Below are 18,257 nucleotides of genomic sequence, written 5' to 3'. Positions count from 1 at the left end.
CCATCTCCCAGTTTACTCTGATGTGTATTTAGTAGCTCTTGGAAGCTTCAGGTAGTGACTCTGTAGGGTCAAGAAGGGGGGGTTGTTATAACACACAAAGTGAACTTAGTTGAAGGTCACAGACATGGGAATAGTGCAATTATCTGTGATAATTACACTGTTGATAGTTCCAGTGTTTTCCAAGGAGGAGCTAATCAAGTATTTGATTAAAGCTGAAAGAGTTAAATTCAGTTAACAGGCACTTAGCATAAATCAGAAAACTTACCTTAGAGCATGCCTGAAAATGAGTTTTAATTATCTCTGTTTTTCTGTGTGCACTAATAACATTTCCTCCAAAAGAAGTCCATAATTCTTTCCCATTTGTATTCCATTTTCTTTATTTTGAATCAGACAACCCTGCTGGATTTGGATGCCCTGGCCAGGCACCTTGCTGACTGCATTCGGAGGTGAGCTTTGCAGTGTCCCCAGCAGTGTCCCTTGGAATTTACACTGGGTTCACTGTTAGTGGGGCAGAGCTGTGACATTCCTTCTCTCCCTGGGTGTATCCAGCAGGGAAATCCTGGACCATCAGGATGGGAACGTGGAGGATGATGGGCTCACAGGGCTGCTGCGCCTGGCGACCAGCGTCATTAAGCACAAACCACCTTTCAAGTTCTCTCGGGAAGGCCAGGTGAGGAGGGCACTGCAGGGCCACTGAGAGACCAAAATGCTGCCTTTTTCACCACATTCTGATTGCAGGGCTCAATATGTGAAAGGTTTTCTAGCCTTAGGATGATGGACAAACCCACACGTACTCCTTTATCAACAAGGAGCACATGCAGTTCCTTCCCTTTCTGTGTAATTCCAGGATAGACTTCTTCCATCCCTGAAGTTTTATTTATTTTCATTTATTGTCTTTAAATGTTTTTACTGTTGATCAGCATTAACTGGTTTAAGTCCTTAACAACAGCTGACTTTGACCAGATCCTGGGCAGTCTGATCTAAAAGTAACAGTTGAAGCTCCACACTTGTGCAGTGGCAGAGATCTGTTACAAGATTATTACATTCCACCTGGGCTTGGAAGGTGCAAAAGTGGTGAAGCAGGGGAAGTTTGCTAAAAAACTATTTTATTGATCCTAAAACTGTTTATTTATATTGAAGCTATTTTATTTATATTAAAACTATTTATTTTGTGTTTGAGAACCACATTGTCTTAAAAAAAAGGCAAATTGTGTGTAAAAACAACTTCAGATTGATTCTTTTTCTGTAAGCTCTACAGAACTTATTAGTGGCCCTTTTCAGCTGAAGAATAGGCCCTGGTGCCTAATGATGTTGTTTTTATCTTGTCTGTTTATTCTGTTGCCATAAAAAGGCCCTGAAGGTAATTTGATTGTCCAAATGTGACATTGCTGACAGCATTTGAAAAGACTGCTTCTGTTGTTCTACTGGATAAGTGTATTTAACTTAGGGAGAGCTTGCAGATTAAATTAGAGTAAGAATTCAGTTCACAGAATGCAGTGTGGAGGAGGATGTGGAAATTAAAATAGAGGTGTGCAAAGGTCAGGTTTTTGTAGCTTAGATGTATGGAAAGCTTAAGAAAAGCTTGAGAAACTAGTCCTGAATGTTACTGAAAATCCATGTCTGGTTTGTCAAGTTATCAATCATAAAACCAATCATATTTTGTGATTCTTTTCCAATTGGCATGTTCCTCTTTAGACTATAATATGGTTACATTGGACTTTATGCAATATAAGTTGTTGACACTTGTGATTCAGAACTTGTATTCAGGTCAGAAAGTTCTGCATGATAGAGGTCCACAAAGTCTACAGAAGTTCCTAGAATAATTCATGTTTTAAGAACACATTCAGGCTGCTCAATGTGCCAATTTAACTGTTTTCCAGGAGTTTCTGAGGGACATCTTCAACCTCCTGTTCTTGCTGCCCAGTCTGAAGGACAGACAGCAGCCCAAGTGCAAGTCCCACTCCTCCAGGGCTGCTGCCTATGACTTGCTGGTGGAAATGGTGAAAGGCTCAGTGGAGAACTACAGGCTGCTCCACAACTGGGTCATGGCACAGCACATGCAGTGTAAGAGCCTTGGGAGTCTTTGTGGCCTACCTCTGCTCTGGGAATTCCACTTCATAGCTCCATGTTTATCCCCTGTCACCTGGAGTAGTGTCACACAAGTGTTGGCATCTTTTGCTCACTTAACAAATGAAATCCCATAATAATTTCCATATCACCTGTTTTTAAATATTTTTATTTAGAGGGTGTGATGCTCTTAAATGACAGGTACACACAGGTAACGCTGGATTTTACTTGTTTCATCCTCTTGTGCTGGATTTTCATTTCCCTTTTTCCTTTCCAACATGACCCATGGAATATTTATACATAAACCAAAGTGTAGAAACCACATGGAGGTACTGGAGTTCTGAGCAGCCCTCTCATGTTTTCAGAGCCTGTTGACTTCAGTCTGTACCCAGATATCTGCATAAAGCAGTTTTGCTGTGCCTCTTGGCTTCCATGCTTCCTGCCTTTTGGAGCCACAGTTCCTATGTATAATGTGGAAATCACCAATATTTCAAGCTAGTTAATATTTTATCTTTGGTTTGCAAAACTTCATTATGCATTTTTAGCTTTAGCTAGAATTCCTTTCACATGGCCAGTTTAAATTTCTCTAACCTGAGGTTCTGTAATTTATTAAAATATGTGGAATTGATTTCAGTGCCTTACAATTCAGCAGGCAAAAGAGAAATCTGATCATAATAATGCTTTGTGTTCTATTCTCTTATGCCTGGAGCCTTCCAAGGTCTCCTGTGCTCAGAAGAAATATTATGAAGAACGTATTTTATGAAAATATTGGATATTTATCTTTGCTATGAGCACATTATCTGCTGCTGAGGTTGTCTGTATCTCTCCAGGTGCAATCATTTGTTTTTAACAATCAGTGTTTTCCTCTCTCCAAGTCTCAGTAATTCCTCTGTAACATTTACCACAGTTGTTTCTTTCTTCCAAACACTCTTTCAGGATTTTGTTCATCCCAAGTTCTCCAGAGCCCTCTGCTCTGTGCTCCTGCTCCATATCCAGCATTTCTCATTTGCATGAATGTTAATTTTATTACACCTGGCACAGTGCTGTTGTTTCTGTGATGTGCACCCAGTACAGGACTTGTGATATTCATTTGTTTAAGGGTTTGTTATTCCGTTGTTGTGATCCAAAGATTACTGAAACTGGGCTTTTCCCCTTTGTTATCCCTTTAATCTTACTAGTCATCAAAAACTTTACTCTTAGGCCTATCCCTCCATCCTTCTTTGGAGGAACATGAAGGGAAATATTAGAAATTTCCATCCTGGCTTTAGTTTTAAATGTGTTTTCTTGGCACACAGTTCATTCAGGTTGGTCTCACTGAAGAGTGGTTTAGGTATCTTCAGTTGTTCATAAAATTTCTTGCAATATTTTGGAGTTTTGCTTCTTTAAAGACTGATAAAACCCTTCAGTTCAAAGAGGAGGTGCTTCACTTTCCAGCAAGTTAAAGATCATGTCTGGTGTTATCAGTGGAGCATCATCAGAAGGTGGAATATAAAGAAATGCATGGTCATTCTGAGAGGAAAAAATTCAGCTTTAGTTTGCTTAAAATAGAATGTGAACATGGCAAGTTTGGTTTCAAGTTTCCCCATCTCTTCCTGAGAAAAAGCTGGTTTCTATAACAACAGTGAGGAATAAAGAAGATCGACATCAACGAGCCTCAAATTTGCCTTTCTAGTTAAGATCCATATGGAGAAGGAAAAATTTTATTACACAAATGAAGTCAGTCACTTAAAAAATCCCAGGGTGGGGAACACAAGGTCATCCTGAGAAAGTCCTTGTCAAATTCCTGCCTGCTCTCTGTCAGATGGAAGGAGGTGGAAGATCCTCCCAGCTGCTCTGTGAAGTACAGAGGAGTCAACTGATTGCTTTGCAATTAGAGCTTGATGAGCTCTAGGCTGGGAGAGATGCTGAGTCCTTAACATCAAAAAGGGTGAATTAGGATGCTCTCATTTAGGGATTGCAGTTAAGGGAGGGAATTTTGGATTACTGTGCCAGGCTAATGACCTCCTTTAGGAGGTGAAATGTGCAGGGAGCTTTGTTTCAACTGGCTGGCCAGCCCAGGTAACCTGAGGTCACACCACTGAGGTTTGCTGAAACAGGAGAATTAAAGCTCTTTTCTTCCCTCCTTGGAGCTTCAGGGCTAATAGTTGTTTTGGTGCCAATGCCAAAATGAAGATTACAACTATTATTTGTTGTGCAACAGAAAATCTTGAGCGTCTGGTCTCTGAAGATGTGAGGATGCCAAATATTTCCTGAATTCCTGTCTGATAGTGTGGATTGAGAAGAATCCCTAATGAGTCTTTCATCTGGGACAAAATAATTGAGGATTTAAAGTTTAAGTCTTGAACCCCAGATAGCTTTTATGGATTGTAAAATAAATCCAGACTATTTTTGGGGATTCTTTTTCCCTCTTGATCTGAACATATACTTGAGCAGAGGCACTGAATGATTTGTGGGACACACTGTGTTTTCAGAGTGACATCTCTGGGGATGAATAGCAAAGCTGGATGCATGGCAGGGGTTTGTGTCCAACTTCTTGGATACCAAGGAAGATTGTCTGAGCTGGTTACCATCTTCCTGACTGGCAGATGAGAAGATCTTGGCCATTCTTCTGATTTCTTGGCAGCCATATCAGAACAAGGCTCATGAAAGAATCACTCAGCCCTGCCAAACTTGTCTGGTGCCTCCCTGTGTAAGAAATCCATCCCTACATCTGCTGTGAAATTCAGAGGAATAGAAAGCTTAGAGGAAAAGAGAATAGCTATTTCAGTCTGATTCACTTGACATTTGGAGAGCACAGAGAGCCCCTTGCAGCCCAAAGTGGTGTTGCAGGAGGTTTTAAAGGTTTTCCTAAGGAATATATAATCCATTTTCCTAAAGATCAGGCACAGTCTGGCTCCTGCCTGCAAATGTACAGTGCATAACCAGTGACATTTTACTGGTGTGAACATCAAGCTTTTCATTGTATTTGTATTTTTGCAAACTGCACTCTGAATTTTCTGTTTTCCCTCTGTGTGATTGCTGCTTTTCACAGCTTCCCATGCACCTTACAAGTGGGATTATTGGCCCCACGATGACGTTCGTGCTGAGTGCAGGTTTGTGGGTTTAACCAACCTTGGAGCCACGTGTTACTTGGCCTCCACTATTCAGCAGCTGTACATGATCCCAGAGGCCAGACAAGCAATTTTCACTGCAAAGGTGAGTGGGGGGCTTGGATAGAAATTCACACTCAGAATCCGTGCAAATACTGAAAAAATACACATTGACTTCTAAGGCTTACATCTAGATAAAGAATATTTCTTCAGGGTTTGTTCTGCTTTTTGTGTAGTTGGATGGTGTCTGAAGTGATTTTTTCCTTAAATATTTAATGTAGGTTCTTAAGGTGGCATTGAAATGAAATGTTCTAAAAGTCATATTTCTGTTGCTTTCAAGTAGCTTGATTCAGGTTTGGGTTTATGTGAATTGTCTGTTGTTTCTGAACTGCTGATTTGTCATTTTGTTAAGAAATGTTTTTTCAGGAATGTTTATCAAGTCCCAGAGCAGTTATCTCATGCTACCAGAAGTACAGCAGGTCCTGTAAATTATCACACTTGGGCTGACATCCAGAGATGCAACGTTATCACTTTTATCTCTTTATTGTAAGAGAGAAAGCATCATTTTGGTCCCTGACATCACAGGGCACATGGAGTGTGTGAAACACCCTAACTGCCAGTGACCTCATCATTTTCTCTTATTGTTCATTGCTGGTACTTGTCATGGAACTTCTGGATTTGCCATTTATAAATGCAAATAAAAAGCTAAATAAGAGAAGCTGTGGTCTGCACAGGAAATGCATTATGGAGAGGGTTGTTCAGAGCCCTCACAACATCTGTGAATTTAAAAAAATATCCCAAAACCACTAATACTTTGTAATACTTCCCCAAAAGCTCCTAGCTACAATAAATTTATAGAAAGTAGAGTTATTTTATTCTCAGATTTAATGTTGACATGCCAAAAAAAGTGTAAAATAAATATAAAAATTCTAAATAGAAAATAACAGACTTTGTATTCCTGTACACAATCATTTTTCTTAATGGTCCATAATAAAGTAATTGGGTTTTTGTTTGGATGTTACATCTCTTTAATGTATGTTTGTGGAAAGCAATAAGCAAAAAGATCAAGTCTTCTTTTATTAATTTCTCATAGTATTCAGAAGATATGAAACACAAGACCACTCTACTGGAACTGCAGAAGATGTTTACATACCTAATGGTAGGTGTGGAAGAGGTATTTTAGAAAGTGTCCTATTTTAGAGGTTCTTTGTACATAGTTCAATAAATTGTAAAGGTGTTGGGGAGGTGAAGTTTCCCTGGTTATAAAATAAAATACATTCTTCTTATTCATTGCATTTTCCTTGCTTCAGTGTTTAAAGATTAATCCAGTGAAATGCAGCAAAATTTTGAGATTCCAGGACCAAACAAAATTAAAGCAGTTCCCCAGGTGTTCACTGCTGTTAAAACACTGAAAAAATTCTGAAATAATGAAAAAACCTGAGGAGAGCTGAGTGTCTTGACAGTGGTTTTGTGTAATAAATTCACAATCACTTTGAAGACAGATGGGGAAAAGAATCTTGACTTGTAATGCCTCCCATGAATCACAGAAATTATTAAATTAGGTGTTCACTTAAGCAGAAAATAATAGAGGAACAGAAAGTCATAGCAAGACTTACCACTATTTAAATCTTGAAGCAAGACTTTTTTCTAAAAAAGGCAATATTTACAGGAGGTGCTGTCCTGCTGTACATCCTGAAAAGAGATCAGAGTGAGTGAGTCCTGCATTCCCAGTGTGCAAGGCAGTGGAATGGGGATGGTTCTAAAGAATTGCTTCATACTGCACATTCTTTTCTCTGGCTGAACACATCCTGTTGAAAACTAGATGAAAACATAGAGGAGTCTGAATGAGAATTGAGCACTTGGCAAGATTTAAGTCAGCAATGTCCAGAAATACATAAATACAAGCTGATGTTCTCACATTTGATTTTGTGTCTGAACAGATATGCAGAAATTGCACGTGTCACATCTTCAGCCAAGATATTTTATTTTAATGATTTATTTTATGAAGTATTTCCTAAATATTTTAATACTTTTTTACTAATGATATTTTACTCACTGGTATCATGATAATGGCTACCAATTAGTTAAAAGCTGCTTTGCATTTCAGCAGAAACATTTAAACATTTTTGAAATTATCCTGCCTAATAAGCATATTGTATGTAAAAGATGTCTTTTTTAAAACAGATATTCATATGTGTGTGTGTGGTACATCTGTGCAACTTGAAAAGAAAAAGATTTGGGTTGATTTGCTTTTGTTTGGTGTCTTTTATCCAAAGGAAAGTGAATGTAAGGCCTACAACCCAAGGCCTTTCTGTAAAACCTACACCATGGACAAGCAGCCCTTGAACACTGGAGAGCAGAAGGACATGACTGAGTTCTTCACTGACCTAATCACAAAAATAGAGGAAATGTCTCCAGAACTGGTGAGTTATTAGGAGGGAGCAAAAGGGAGCTTGAGAATTTAGGGATTTGCTCAAATTTCCTTGACAGAATGTATTTATTCTTTCATTCACAGAAAAACACAGTGAAAAGTTTGTTTGGAGGTGTTATCACAAACAACGTTGTTTCCTTGGTAAGTGCTCCTTGTCTAGCCTGATCTTTTAAAGATAATTATTTCCTGACTTCTCAAAACAAGGGATTGCATCGCTTTTCTCTTGCCTTTGTTCAGGACTGTGAGCACGTGAGTCAGACAGCCGAGGAGTTCTACACAGTGAGGTGCCAGGTGGCAGACATGAAGAATATTTATGTAAGTAGTGCCAGGCTGAGGTGAGTCTCAGATCTCAGCTACAGAGGGCATAAAACACTGCCACACACTTGAAGATGTCAATGCTGTATCTGCACTCCAGTTTTGGGGTGTTTTGAGGTTGATATCGTGAGGTAATTTAGTTTTTCACTGCTGTGTGCCATCAGCTGGAGCCAACAATAGCCATTGGCTGTTGTTTTACAGTCAATAATCCCTATTTATTTGTTTTAAACATACTGTGGTCATTTTACATGAGAACTGTAAATGACAAAAGATTTAACATTTGCAAGTACTACTGCTTATGAAGTTAATTTAAAGCTTTTTCAAGCTTTTTAAACAACTATTATTCCCACAGTTGAAATTTGAATTTAATGGATTTGAATTCTTGGAGACAGCTTGGAATACTGAGTACCATTTTTAAGAGCTGGTTCCTTAATTCTGTATCTGGGTTAGGAACTGTTTTTCCTGTCAAGCTCTTCTCTTAGTTAGGTGTGTGCTCTTCTGTAAAAAATGTTGGGGCTTTATTTTCATAACTTACGGAAATGTTAATTAAATTCAAAGTAAGATTGAAAGGGGGGGGTTTGCAAGGCAGGCCATGTAAGCACAAGATATGAATATCCAAGATAAATGTAAACTCCTTTTTTGTTTGTTTTTTTTTCCATGTAGGAATCTCTTGATGAAGTAACTATTAAAGACACCTTGGAAGGTGACAACATGTACACGTGTTCTCACTGTGGGAAGAAAGTGCGGGCTGAGAAAAGGTGTGGCCAGGAAGAAATAAATATTCCTGGTGTTTCTTTTTAGTAAATCCCTGGAATTCCATTGGGAATCACAGTAATCCTTTAGATGGAACAGGACTGCTCTTTCATTCAGTTTATATCAGGATAAGGATATAAACTGAATAATAATAACTGAATAAACTGTAAGGATCCCTGTGCAAACCAGAAATTAGAAGGAAATCAAATTTCCAAAAGAGAGAATCCAAAGTATCTTAGCAAAAGACACAGGAAAATGTTCATGACCTTATTTAATTAAAAAAACCCAGAAATTAGTACCTTTAGAAACATTAGTCCTGGGCTTAAAATACTAAATGCTTTCAGAGCTTGGTTGGTTACTCATTATGCAGGATAATTGCTTAGGTTTCATGTCACCCTGAATTCTTAATTAAAATTTGTAGCTTTAAAAATGTCTCCATGCTTTGCAAAGTCTGCTTATAAAGAGAAAGTAAATTAAAATTTTATGTTGTCTTGTTATTGCAGCTAAGAAATTCCTTTGTAAGAGTTGGAAAACCTTGTTGTTTTAAATGACATGGCTGAGAGAGTAACTTACTTGAAAATCATTTTTGCAAATTTTATGAGATTTAATGCAGGAGATGTTCTGCCTCTGTCTTTTGGAAGATGGTAACTCCCTGCAGTGAGGGATTTGCATTGTTGAGTTCATTCATGGCTTATGTTATGATACTGTTTTAGAAAGCTGGTTCCTGCCATGTGAGTAAATTTGCTGTTTCTTCCAAGGTACAATGACAGCATAAACAGAATTGTTTAATGGGCTAAATTTCACCTTCCTGCTGCAGTCAGTCTGCCCTGCTCTGGGGCACTGTAAGAGCTGAATTTTGTATTTAAGTCTTAGCAACAGATCTCCAATGTTACACTTGAAATAAATGTTTAACATCTCTGTGAAAATACAATTCACCCTCTGAGCTTTTTAAAATCTTGTTTCTTTGTGATCCTTCAGGGCATGTTTTAAGAAACTACCTCGTATCTTAAGCTTCAACACCATGAGATATACATTTAATATGGTGACCATGATGAAGGAGAAAGTCAACACCCATTTTTCATTCCCTTTACGTTTGGACATGACACCCTACACTGAGGATTTCCTCATGGGGAAAAATGACAGGAAAGAAGGTAAAATGGATTCAGCTAGCTTTGGCTCTCTGTCTGTGTTATGCACTGTGTATTTATTTGTGTATTCACTTCCTGTATACAGAACAGAAGCAAATAAAATCAAACATAGCTTTAATCAACCTATATTCCCAAAGTCACACACTGTATTTCACATCAGAAAAATGGCCAATTGTTGGTTTCAAATACTGCTTAATTTGAATTAATCTCATATTTTTTTATAAAGTATGAGAGGAATTGCAGGTAATTACATCCAGTTTGTTGCTAATGTTGAAGTTTGGGTGTTAGGAAATAACTGATTAAATGTGGTATTGAATTCTTTCAGGTTTTAAGGAAGATGGTGGATATCTGAAGGAAACTGAGAGTTATGAGTATGACCTGATTGGTGTGACAGTTCACACAGGAACAGCAGATGGGGGGCATTACTACAGTTTTATCAGGGACATTGTCAATCCTCATGCTTACAAAAACAACAAATGGTGAGCTGTGCCATTTATATTTCCATATTTTTAATAACTAAAGCTTGTTGGCTTTGTTAGGTGCAGTTATATAGGGGATACACGCTGTAGGCTCCTCTGGAAAGCACAGCTGTTGGAATTTGATAGCTGTAAGGATATTGATTTATTGGCCTACAGATCAGTAGCCAGGAGGGTTTTGTGGTCCCTCAGACCCAGGGAATGCTGTGCTGGCCTCAGCACAGCCAGGGATTGCTTCCTGATGGGACTAGATTTGAATTATTGCAGCACAAGAGATTTCCTAGATTGTCCTTCCTGAAATCTGCTTGGTACCTTGGTTGAGGATCCAGCTGCATTTCTGGCTGGAGAATTTGGGAAAGGGGAGGGACATGGGCTTGGGAAGAAGGAGGGAGACAGAAGAAAGCAGGGCACACTCTGCCTGCTCTTTTTGGATGTGGTGTCTCCATTTCTCACTGGAGCCCTGGCATGGGACACAAGGTTTCCTCTCTTCCTGTTCTGTAGAATAACCAGAGCATTTCTGAAACACAAGCAGCTCATGACCTAATCCCTGCTCCAGTGGGATCCCAGAGGTGCCTCCCTGTTTGGTGTTATTGGAAGGAAGTCACTTTGGGACCAGAGTTTCATTTGCTGGGATCTAAACATGAGAAATGAATAGGAATGTTTCAATCTGAGGAGTCATTGGAGGGCTCCTGAGGCTTTATTTGTCACTGGGGATGAGCAGCAGTGGGTTCAAAGCCTCCTCCTGCCTTGCAGGTACCTTTTCAATGATGCTGAAGTGAAACCCTTCGACTCTGCCCAGCTCGCTTCTGAATGTTTTGGTGGAGAAATGACTGTAAGTTGGGACTGAATTTTTGTCATGTTCTACTCTTCCAGTATCTGTTACAACCTGTTACAGAGCAGGTCTTTGAATGAGGCTTTAAAAGGAGGCTGTCAGAAGAACAGTACAGGTATTACTAATGAAACAAAGTTAATTAGTGAAGTGTCTCTCCAAACACGAGGTATTTCTTTGCTAAATATGGTTTTTATCATGCCTTTTATTCAGGTATAAAAAAGTGAGTCTGAAGCTGATTTAGGAATCCTTGCTTGGGGTGGCTGCTTAGCTCAGACCATTGATGAAGGAATCACTACTTCAAACTTAGGTGTATTCTGGGAAAAAGGGGGCATTTTGATCTTTGTCTATGCCTTGTGTCACTGCCTGTGACATCTGCTGGAATATTTTTACACATTATTAATACAAACAACACTCAAATGTTCCCAGGTTGTGCCTGAATTGATCATTATTTATAGCTGTACATGATATAAAGCACATTATAGATAACACAGTGTCTTACTAAAGCAGTCCTGGGCATAAAACAACTCCTCTTGTCTGGGAAAGACAATATGCTGAAATAAAACCAAAAAATTCCTTTTTTTGGCACATAGATAAAATACCTCTAGATGCCTCTAAAGAAGAGGTGTCAGTGAGATGGATGAGGCAGGAAATTGCTTGGGATGGAGGTAGAGTATTGCATAGTAGCTTTGAAAATTCAAAGAGGCCAGAGAAGAAAAAAAGAAACAAGACTGCTTTGAGCAAGAGCTAAATTGTCAGCAACCCTCATAAATATTATGAAATAAATGTGCAAGTGAGCTCTCACAAACTGTTAGAAACTAAAGCATTAAAAGGCTTGTAATTAATGGTTTTCCTTTCTTCTTGACAGACAAAAACTTATGATTCTGTTACTGATAAGTTTATGGACTTCTCCTTTGAAAAGGTATTTCTCTTCCTAACCCTTGTTGTGTGATTATATTTCTGATTTCACGATTCCTCTCTCAAAGCAAAAATTATACAGATGTTTTTTTCTCCAAGACACACAGTGCTTACATGCTGTTTTATAAACGGATGGAGCCAGAGGAGGAAAATGGCAAAGACTACAAATTTGATGTTTCATCAGAATTGCTGGAGGTACAAGTTGATTTGTTTTAACACCAATTTTAAAACACTCTAGGAGGCCCTAAACACATCAGAAACCTGAATAAACATAGGAAAGCAAAAATAATTTAAATCACTAAGGTGGCAGTCCTTTCATTTCGCTGTCTTCCTTAGGAGATGGTCATGGCATAAGAAGGGAATTAGGATTTACATTTTATGTGAATTTTTGATGTTTCCTCATTCTGTCCTGGATATGGGATAAATCCCTTTTTGCCACCTGTAAAAGTTAATGTCCCTGCTCCCTCTGGTCAGAAGTGTGGCTTCAGCATCTGCCATGTTTCAGGTTCTTAATTGAAAACGTCTCTTCATTCCTAGCAGCAAATCAGATCATGCTTTTATCCTTCTTGGTCTTAAAAATATTAATAGGTTTTTATCAGAGTTAAATGTTTAAACTGTATTGCTGTGAAAATCACTATGAATTGTGATCACAAGTGATGTGATCAAAACCATCACTTTAGAGAGAGGAACAGGGGACATGGCAGAAATCCTGTTCTGGTTTAATGATGGAGATTCAAATTTTACTCTTTAGGAATTTATCAGAAGCTCTCAGTGCTCATCAAGCTTAGGGTTAGACTTCAGCTGTGATTCTTTTCAAACTTCTTGTTCTGAAAATTTTAGCCCAAAACTGTGAATAATTAAGTTGTAAAAATGAGGCCACAGAAAGAGGAGAAGGTTTGAAGCTCTGTTCTGCAGTCCCATGGCAGGCACAGCCAATACTCACTGTAGTATGAATAAAACAGCTTTGAGCCAATTCTTTAAACTAAAGAAAGTGCTTTCAGCAATAAGTTTTCATACAGAAAAATTTTGTGGCTTTTAGCCTTGGAATCATTTAAATATTTTTAAAATCATGCTTAAGTAGTGAAGTAAACTGCTTTCTTGTGTCTGATGGTAGCATTTTTTCTTCAGTGGATATGGCATGATAATATGCAGTTCCTTCAAGACAAGAACATTTTTGAACATACATATTTTGGGTAAGTTTTTCTTTTCAAATGTAATATTAATGCTTCTTTTCTTCTTGCAGATTATCATTGTTTATTTTAATTAACAAATCAAATTACTGACTCTAGGTTTATGTGGCAGTTGTGTAGTAGCATCCCAAGCACACTACCAGATCCAAAAGCGGTTTCTCTGATGACAGCAAAGGTAAGGATTTCCAAAGAATCTCATCTTCTCTTAACTGTTTCCTTGTTGATATTTTAATTCATGCATTCTAAATTAATGGTGCCATTTTTTTTTCCAGTTAAGCACTTCCTTTGTACTAGAGACATTTATTCATTCAAAGGAAAAGGTATTCAATTTATTTGTAAATTCTCATTAAGTAACTGCATGAATCTAGTGAAAAGCAGATCTGTACTTTCCATTTTAAAAGTGGAATTTTGAGCTGTAAAATTACTATGTATGATGCAAAGTTAATGTTTAGAGTGTCATTTACCACATTTATAGTGAGCACTGCACAGTGGAATATAATGTGTCTGTAAAAATGTATGGACTGGTATTTATCTGTAGGTGCAATGTATTATTAATTCTTAAAATGTTTATTGTTAACAATTCTTAAGATTTGGTGCTTTACTGAACCATTTAGAAATGTTTAAAGATTATGCTGGAATTCATTATTTGAAGTTACAGTTTTTCCTGTATTTCTTTTCACAGCCTACAATGCTTCAGTGGATTGAACTGTTAACAAAACAGTTTAATAACAGTCAGGCAGCTTGTGAAGTAAGTGACTTAGGAACTCAGCAAAGTACAAACCAACTTTCTATATATTGTTTAACTTTCCTGGAGGTTCGTATCCCTGGAATATTTTGGACTATGAACTGCTGTATTTGGTATATTTGTGCTCTGTGAGATGAAATTCATCTTCTCTGATTACTGCAGATCCTGGGGAATGACTTAGCTTTTATTTGCAGAAACCTCTGTTGAGACCACAGGCCAAAATAATTTTGTCACTGGAATAAGAGAGAGCCAGTGTCACAAACTCTTTATTTGATTAATTCTTACATAGTGACTTGTGTAATGAAGACTTGCTTCAATTAATTCACACAAGAGACATGGAAAGACAAAGAATTTGCTGTGGTCTTGCTGAAAGCAATTTTGAGATACTGAAGAAAACTTTTCAGAGTGTTTCTGTGATAATTTAAATGTACAAGGAGCCTGGCATAGACTGTCCTGCCTTAGACTTTATTCAGTAGAAAGGATTTAAATCCATTATGCTTTTATAAATTGATTCAAAGTTGATAAATTATGTGACATTCAGTGCTTGGTGTACAGTTGTCTCAGTGGGGTGTAGTCCTGAGGTGTTTGAGTGAAGACATTTAATGTAGTAAAGAATACTCTAGTACAGTTAAAAGTAAGAGCATTGATTCTTCATTTTGAACTGTCTTTCCTTGTGACTCAAACAAAATTCTGGGAGTGAGAAGACTGAGCTGTGTTATTTGCAGAGTCTGACTTGGAATGAGTCATTCCCTGTTAGTTTTATACTTTTTGGGTCTCTGGAGGCCATGAGGCTTTTCCACATGTTAAAATGCAAAAGAGATCTGACTTGAGAAGCTCTGTTTAATCCTATCACTCTTCTACAAGATTCTTCAGGTTATGCTTTTTTGTAAGCATAGTTTTTATGCTGTTGACATCACTTTGCAGGCTAAGTGTGTTGTTCCAGGTCATTTTCTAATGGCATGCAGAGCACAGGGATAAGAAGATACCAGATATAAATTTCTATTGCTCTTTACTGCTATTGATCTTTATTTCTTTATTCCTTCATGCACAGAAGACATTTTAGATTTCCCTTGGATTAAAACTTGCCTATTCCTTAATAATAGTAACATCGATTTCTCTTCAGACTTTAATATCATGCAAAAAAGAAGATTGGACTAGAGCAAGTGTGGAACAAAACTAACACAGTATGTATCTTCTGCAGTGGTTTTTGGATCGAATGGCTGATGATGATTGGTGGCCAATGCAGATTCTAATAAAGTGTCCCAATCAGATTGTGAGGCAGGTAAGAAAAAAGTTCCTTTCCAAGTCAGGTGACTGCTTGAGCCGTGAGCAGAAGCAGAGAGTTCTGGGCTGTGATTCTGACAGTTTCAGTGAATACCTGTAATTGTCTGAAGATATTTGGCCATGGGAGTGTTACTGTTTGAAACAGCCCCAGCACAGCTGTGCAGTCAGGATCACTAAATCACAGTAGATGCAAATTAAGGTTTCTGTGACTCCCTCTTGATCTCTACAATCTGAACACTTTCCATTTAAAAAATGGGGTTTTTCTGAATTAATTCAACAATAGTTCATCAAGCTCCACTGTCAGGAAACAAAAAAGAAATCAAACTGTTTACATTCGGTACTCCTCAAAGCTCCAATTCAAAATTTCTGCAGTAAATTTTTGTGGGTAGAGGTAATTTTACAGTATTATGCCACAAAGCTTTGTTAATGCCCTTTTCTGGAAATACTTAGAAAAACCCCCCTATATTAGTAGCATTTGGACAGTCACAAATCCAACTTTTAATGGTGTCACTTACAAGTGTACTTTCTTTGCAAGTTGTTCAGATATAAACTTTAACAGTTACTTTATGTCACCTGAATTCCTCAGTTGGATTTCTGGTTATTAAAGTGGTATTTCCATGCAGACCTGTACATAGTTTTTGGATGCAGTACCTCAGTAAAAGAATATATTTCATGGGAAGACTCTGTGCAAGGTAGGCAAGGTCTCATCATGAATGCTTTACAGAATAAAAATTGCTAGAAGGAATTTCCTTCAAATTTTCACATGAATTCCTATGAGCCAGCAGCAAAATTAAAAAAACATCTTGCCAAAATATCAAAATGTTTCAGACAGTAGAGATAGAAGGAAAAAAGTAGGGTCATGTTTCAGTGCACGCCAATATTAAAGGCTGGGTTTAGGGTTCCTCCATGAGATCTGTTCCTAAAAACCAGCTTTGGCTCTGCTGTCAAAATATGATCTCAGCTTTGTCTTTTAAACTTTGAACCTGTGAGGAGCTGGAGACAGAATACTCTTTGCTTGGCAGTGACACAATGACCTTTTGTGGAGACTGGAGGTGTGCAGCTCATTCCCTGCTCTCTTTGCAGATGTTCCAGCGCCTGTGCATCCACGTGATCCAGAGGCTGAGGCCAGTGCATGCACACCTGTATCTGCAGCCAGGAATGGAAGACTGGTAAAACAAACCCCCTGCCAACTTCTCTTCATGCCATCATTGCTGCAGCTGCTTTTGTTGATGAGTCGCTCAAAACAGTCATGTAAAGCTGAAATAGTGCTAATTGTTCTTCGTTATTCTGCCCAAACTGCTCTGATTTATTTCAAAATACCATAGGGCTGCAAAGGGCAGTGTCAAATGGTTTGAAACATTTGCTTCCTTAGGGTAGGTTTTCAGCATGGTCTTTATTTTTCCTATCACTTGGACACTGGGAGTGTAAATCTCACTGCTCAGACTTGAGAATCCTTCTGTGAATTGGATCTGGAGGCACAAAGGTGGAAGTTTTTATTTGTACACCCTGTAAAAGAGTTTGGAGATCAGGGGTTAATCCTGTAACTAAATCACAGGTTTTGTCAAAGAGGAGGAAGAGCCCTCTTGGATTCTCCTTTGCTCTGCTTATTATCAAGAAAACTGTCACTTTATCTGCAATTATGAAACACTTAAACTATTTTTGATAGATGATGAGAAGAAAAAGTTTTTTCTTTCACCTCTTGTGTTAAAGTTGTGTTTGTGATAATAAATTTTCCCCAGAATGAAAATGGCAGTTAGTAATAACTGTGCTGCCATATCAGAATTCAGGACATGAAGACACAATTTTCATGGCAAAAAGTAGAATTTCATTTGTTTTGGAAACCTTACTTGTGTCTGTGACTTGGTTTTGTTCAGTGACAAGGTCGAATCTTGAGCAAATATCTGGAATTCTTATTAAATAGCTGCATGAATCTAGTGAAAAGCAGATCTGTACTTTCCATTTTAGAAGTCGGATTTTGAGCTGTTAAATAACTATATGTGATACAAAGTTAACGTTTAGAGTGTCTAATGCTTAGAGTTAATGTTTAGAGGCTGAAGGTGGATGTTCTCTGCCTTGCCAGGGCGCTCTGTGTTCAGGAGGGTGCCTTGCCTTGGCTCCATAGCTATAATTGCATTCCCATCAAATTCAACCAGCAAATCAAGAGGATGATTTTAAGTAGAAGATCCCCAGTACTGTTCTGAGAGTTCTTTTCCTGAGCAGCATCTTGATTCCCAACACTAATTTGATGAACTGCTCAGCATTTCAAGTGCCTGATGCTCGCTTGGGTTGGGCTGGTTGTTACCCAGGCTGTGGATGGGAGTGAGAGATCAGAACAGGACAAAGCAGGAATTGTGAAGTGCTCTGTTTGCACTGGCTCAGCATGGCCCAGTGCCCTGTGTGCAATCCCCACCCTGCTGTTGTTCTGGCAGCTCTGATGACATGGACGGGCCCGTGGAGGACATCGGCAGCCGCTCGTGCGTGACGCGCTTCGTGAAGACGCTGCTGTCCATCATGGAGCACGGCGTCAAGCCCCACAGCAAGCACCTCACCGAGTACTTCGCCTTCCTCTACGAGTTCGCCAAAATGGGCGAGGAGGAGGTGAGGGTGGCCTGGGATCTGGGGAGCTCCTGGTGCCTGTGCACAAATGGGTTTGTGAGTAATCCCATCCCTGCCTTTTTCAGAGCCAGTTCTTGCTCTCTCTGCAAGCCATATCCACAATGGTCCACTTCTACATGGGAACCAAAGGGCCTGAGAATGTAAGTTTGAGTCTTTTATACAACAGGAGCTAATCTTTCCTGTTTCACATTGCTGCTGTATCTTGAATCATCTTTCAGCTGCTGCATTAAAATTGCTCCATTTCCACAATTGTTTGCAATGTTTAAGTGAATATAATATTAAAAAAAATGTTGACTTGACTATTATTGACTATAGAAATAGGTACTGAGTAAAAGCAATTAAAGTTGCCCTTAACTTGATAGTAATGGTATCAATCAAGATTACTTACTCCTATTG

At 38.5% G+C, this 18,257-nt stretch overlaps 1 protein-coding gene across 14 annotated transcripts in view; it reads left to right on the top strand.

Annotated features, from left to right (window-relative positions):
* Positions 1–18,257, top strand: part of USP34 (ubiquitin specific peptidase 34) — a 111,215-nt gene that overhangs the window by 74,933 nt on the left and 18,025 nt on the right. For 10 of the 14 annotated variants that reach the window (XM_064415639.1, XM_064415638.1, XM_064415636.1 and 7 more), the window contains 22 exons: positions 391–446; positions 550–670; positions 1,881–2,064; positions 5,099–5,262; positions 6,250–6,315; positions 7,433–7,579; positions 7,672–7,728; positions 7,825–7,902; positions 8,566–8,660; positions 9,634–9,806; positions 10,129–10,282; positions 11,033–11,111; positions 11,977–12,030; positions 12,126–12,221; positions 13,155–13,219; positions 13,316–13,391; positions 13,489–13,536; positions 13,899–14,030; positions 15,163–15,243; positions 16,329–16,414; positions 17,675–17,843; positions 17,927–18,001. In XM_064415639.1, the coding sequence (XP_064271709.1) occupies positions 391–446; positions 550–670; positions 1,881–2,064; positions 5,099–5,262; positions 6,250–6,315; positions 7,433–7,579; positions 7,672–7,728; positions 7,825–7,902; positions 8,566–8,660; positions 9,634–9,806; positions 10,129–10,282; positions 11,033–11,111; positions 11,977–12,030; positions 12,126–12,221; positions 13,155–13,219; positions 13,316–13,391; positions 13,489–13,536; positions 13,899–14,030; positions 15,163–15,243; positions 16,329–16,414; positions 17,675–17,843; positions 17,927–18,001 (2,256 nt within the window). The remainder of the gene's footprint in view (positions 1–390; positions 447–549; positions 671–1,880; positions 2,065–5,098; positions 5,263–6,249; positions 6,316–7,432; positions 7,580–7,671; positions 7,729–7,824; positions 7,903–8,565; positions 8,661–9,633; positions 9,807–10,128; positions 10,283–11,032; positions 11,112–11,976; positions 12,031–12,125; positions 12,222–13,154; positions 13,220–13,315; positions 13,392–13,488; positions 13,537–13,898; positions 14,031–15,162; positions 15,244–16,328; positions 16,415–17,674; positions 17,844–17,926; positions 18,002–18,257) is intronic. The other 4 variants (XM_064415646.1, XM_064415650.1, XM_064415645.1 and 1 more) reach the window with 1 other exon arrangement.

Source organism: Passer domesticus, chromosome 3 (assembly GCF_036417665.1).
Source record: "Passer domesticus isolate bPasDom1 chromosome 3, bPasDom1.hap1, whole genome shotgun sequence".
In the NCBI taxonomy this organism is placed as follows: Eukaryota; Metazoa; Chordata; class Aves; order Passeriformes; family Passeridae; genus Passer; species Passer domesticus.
The sequence above is the reverse complement of the archived record's forward strand: the minus strand, read 5'-3'. Positions and strand labels throughout refer to the sequence as shown.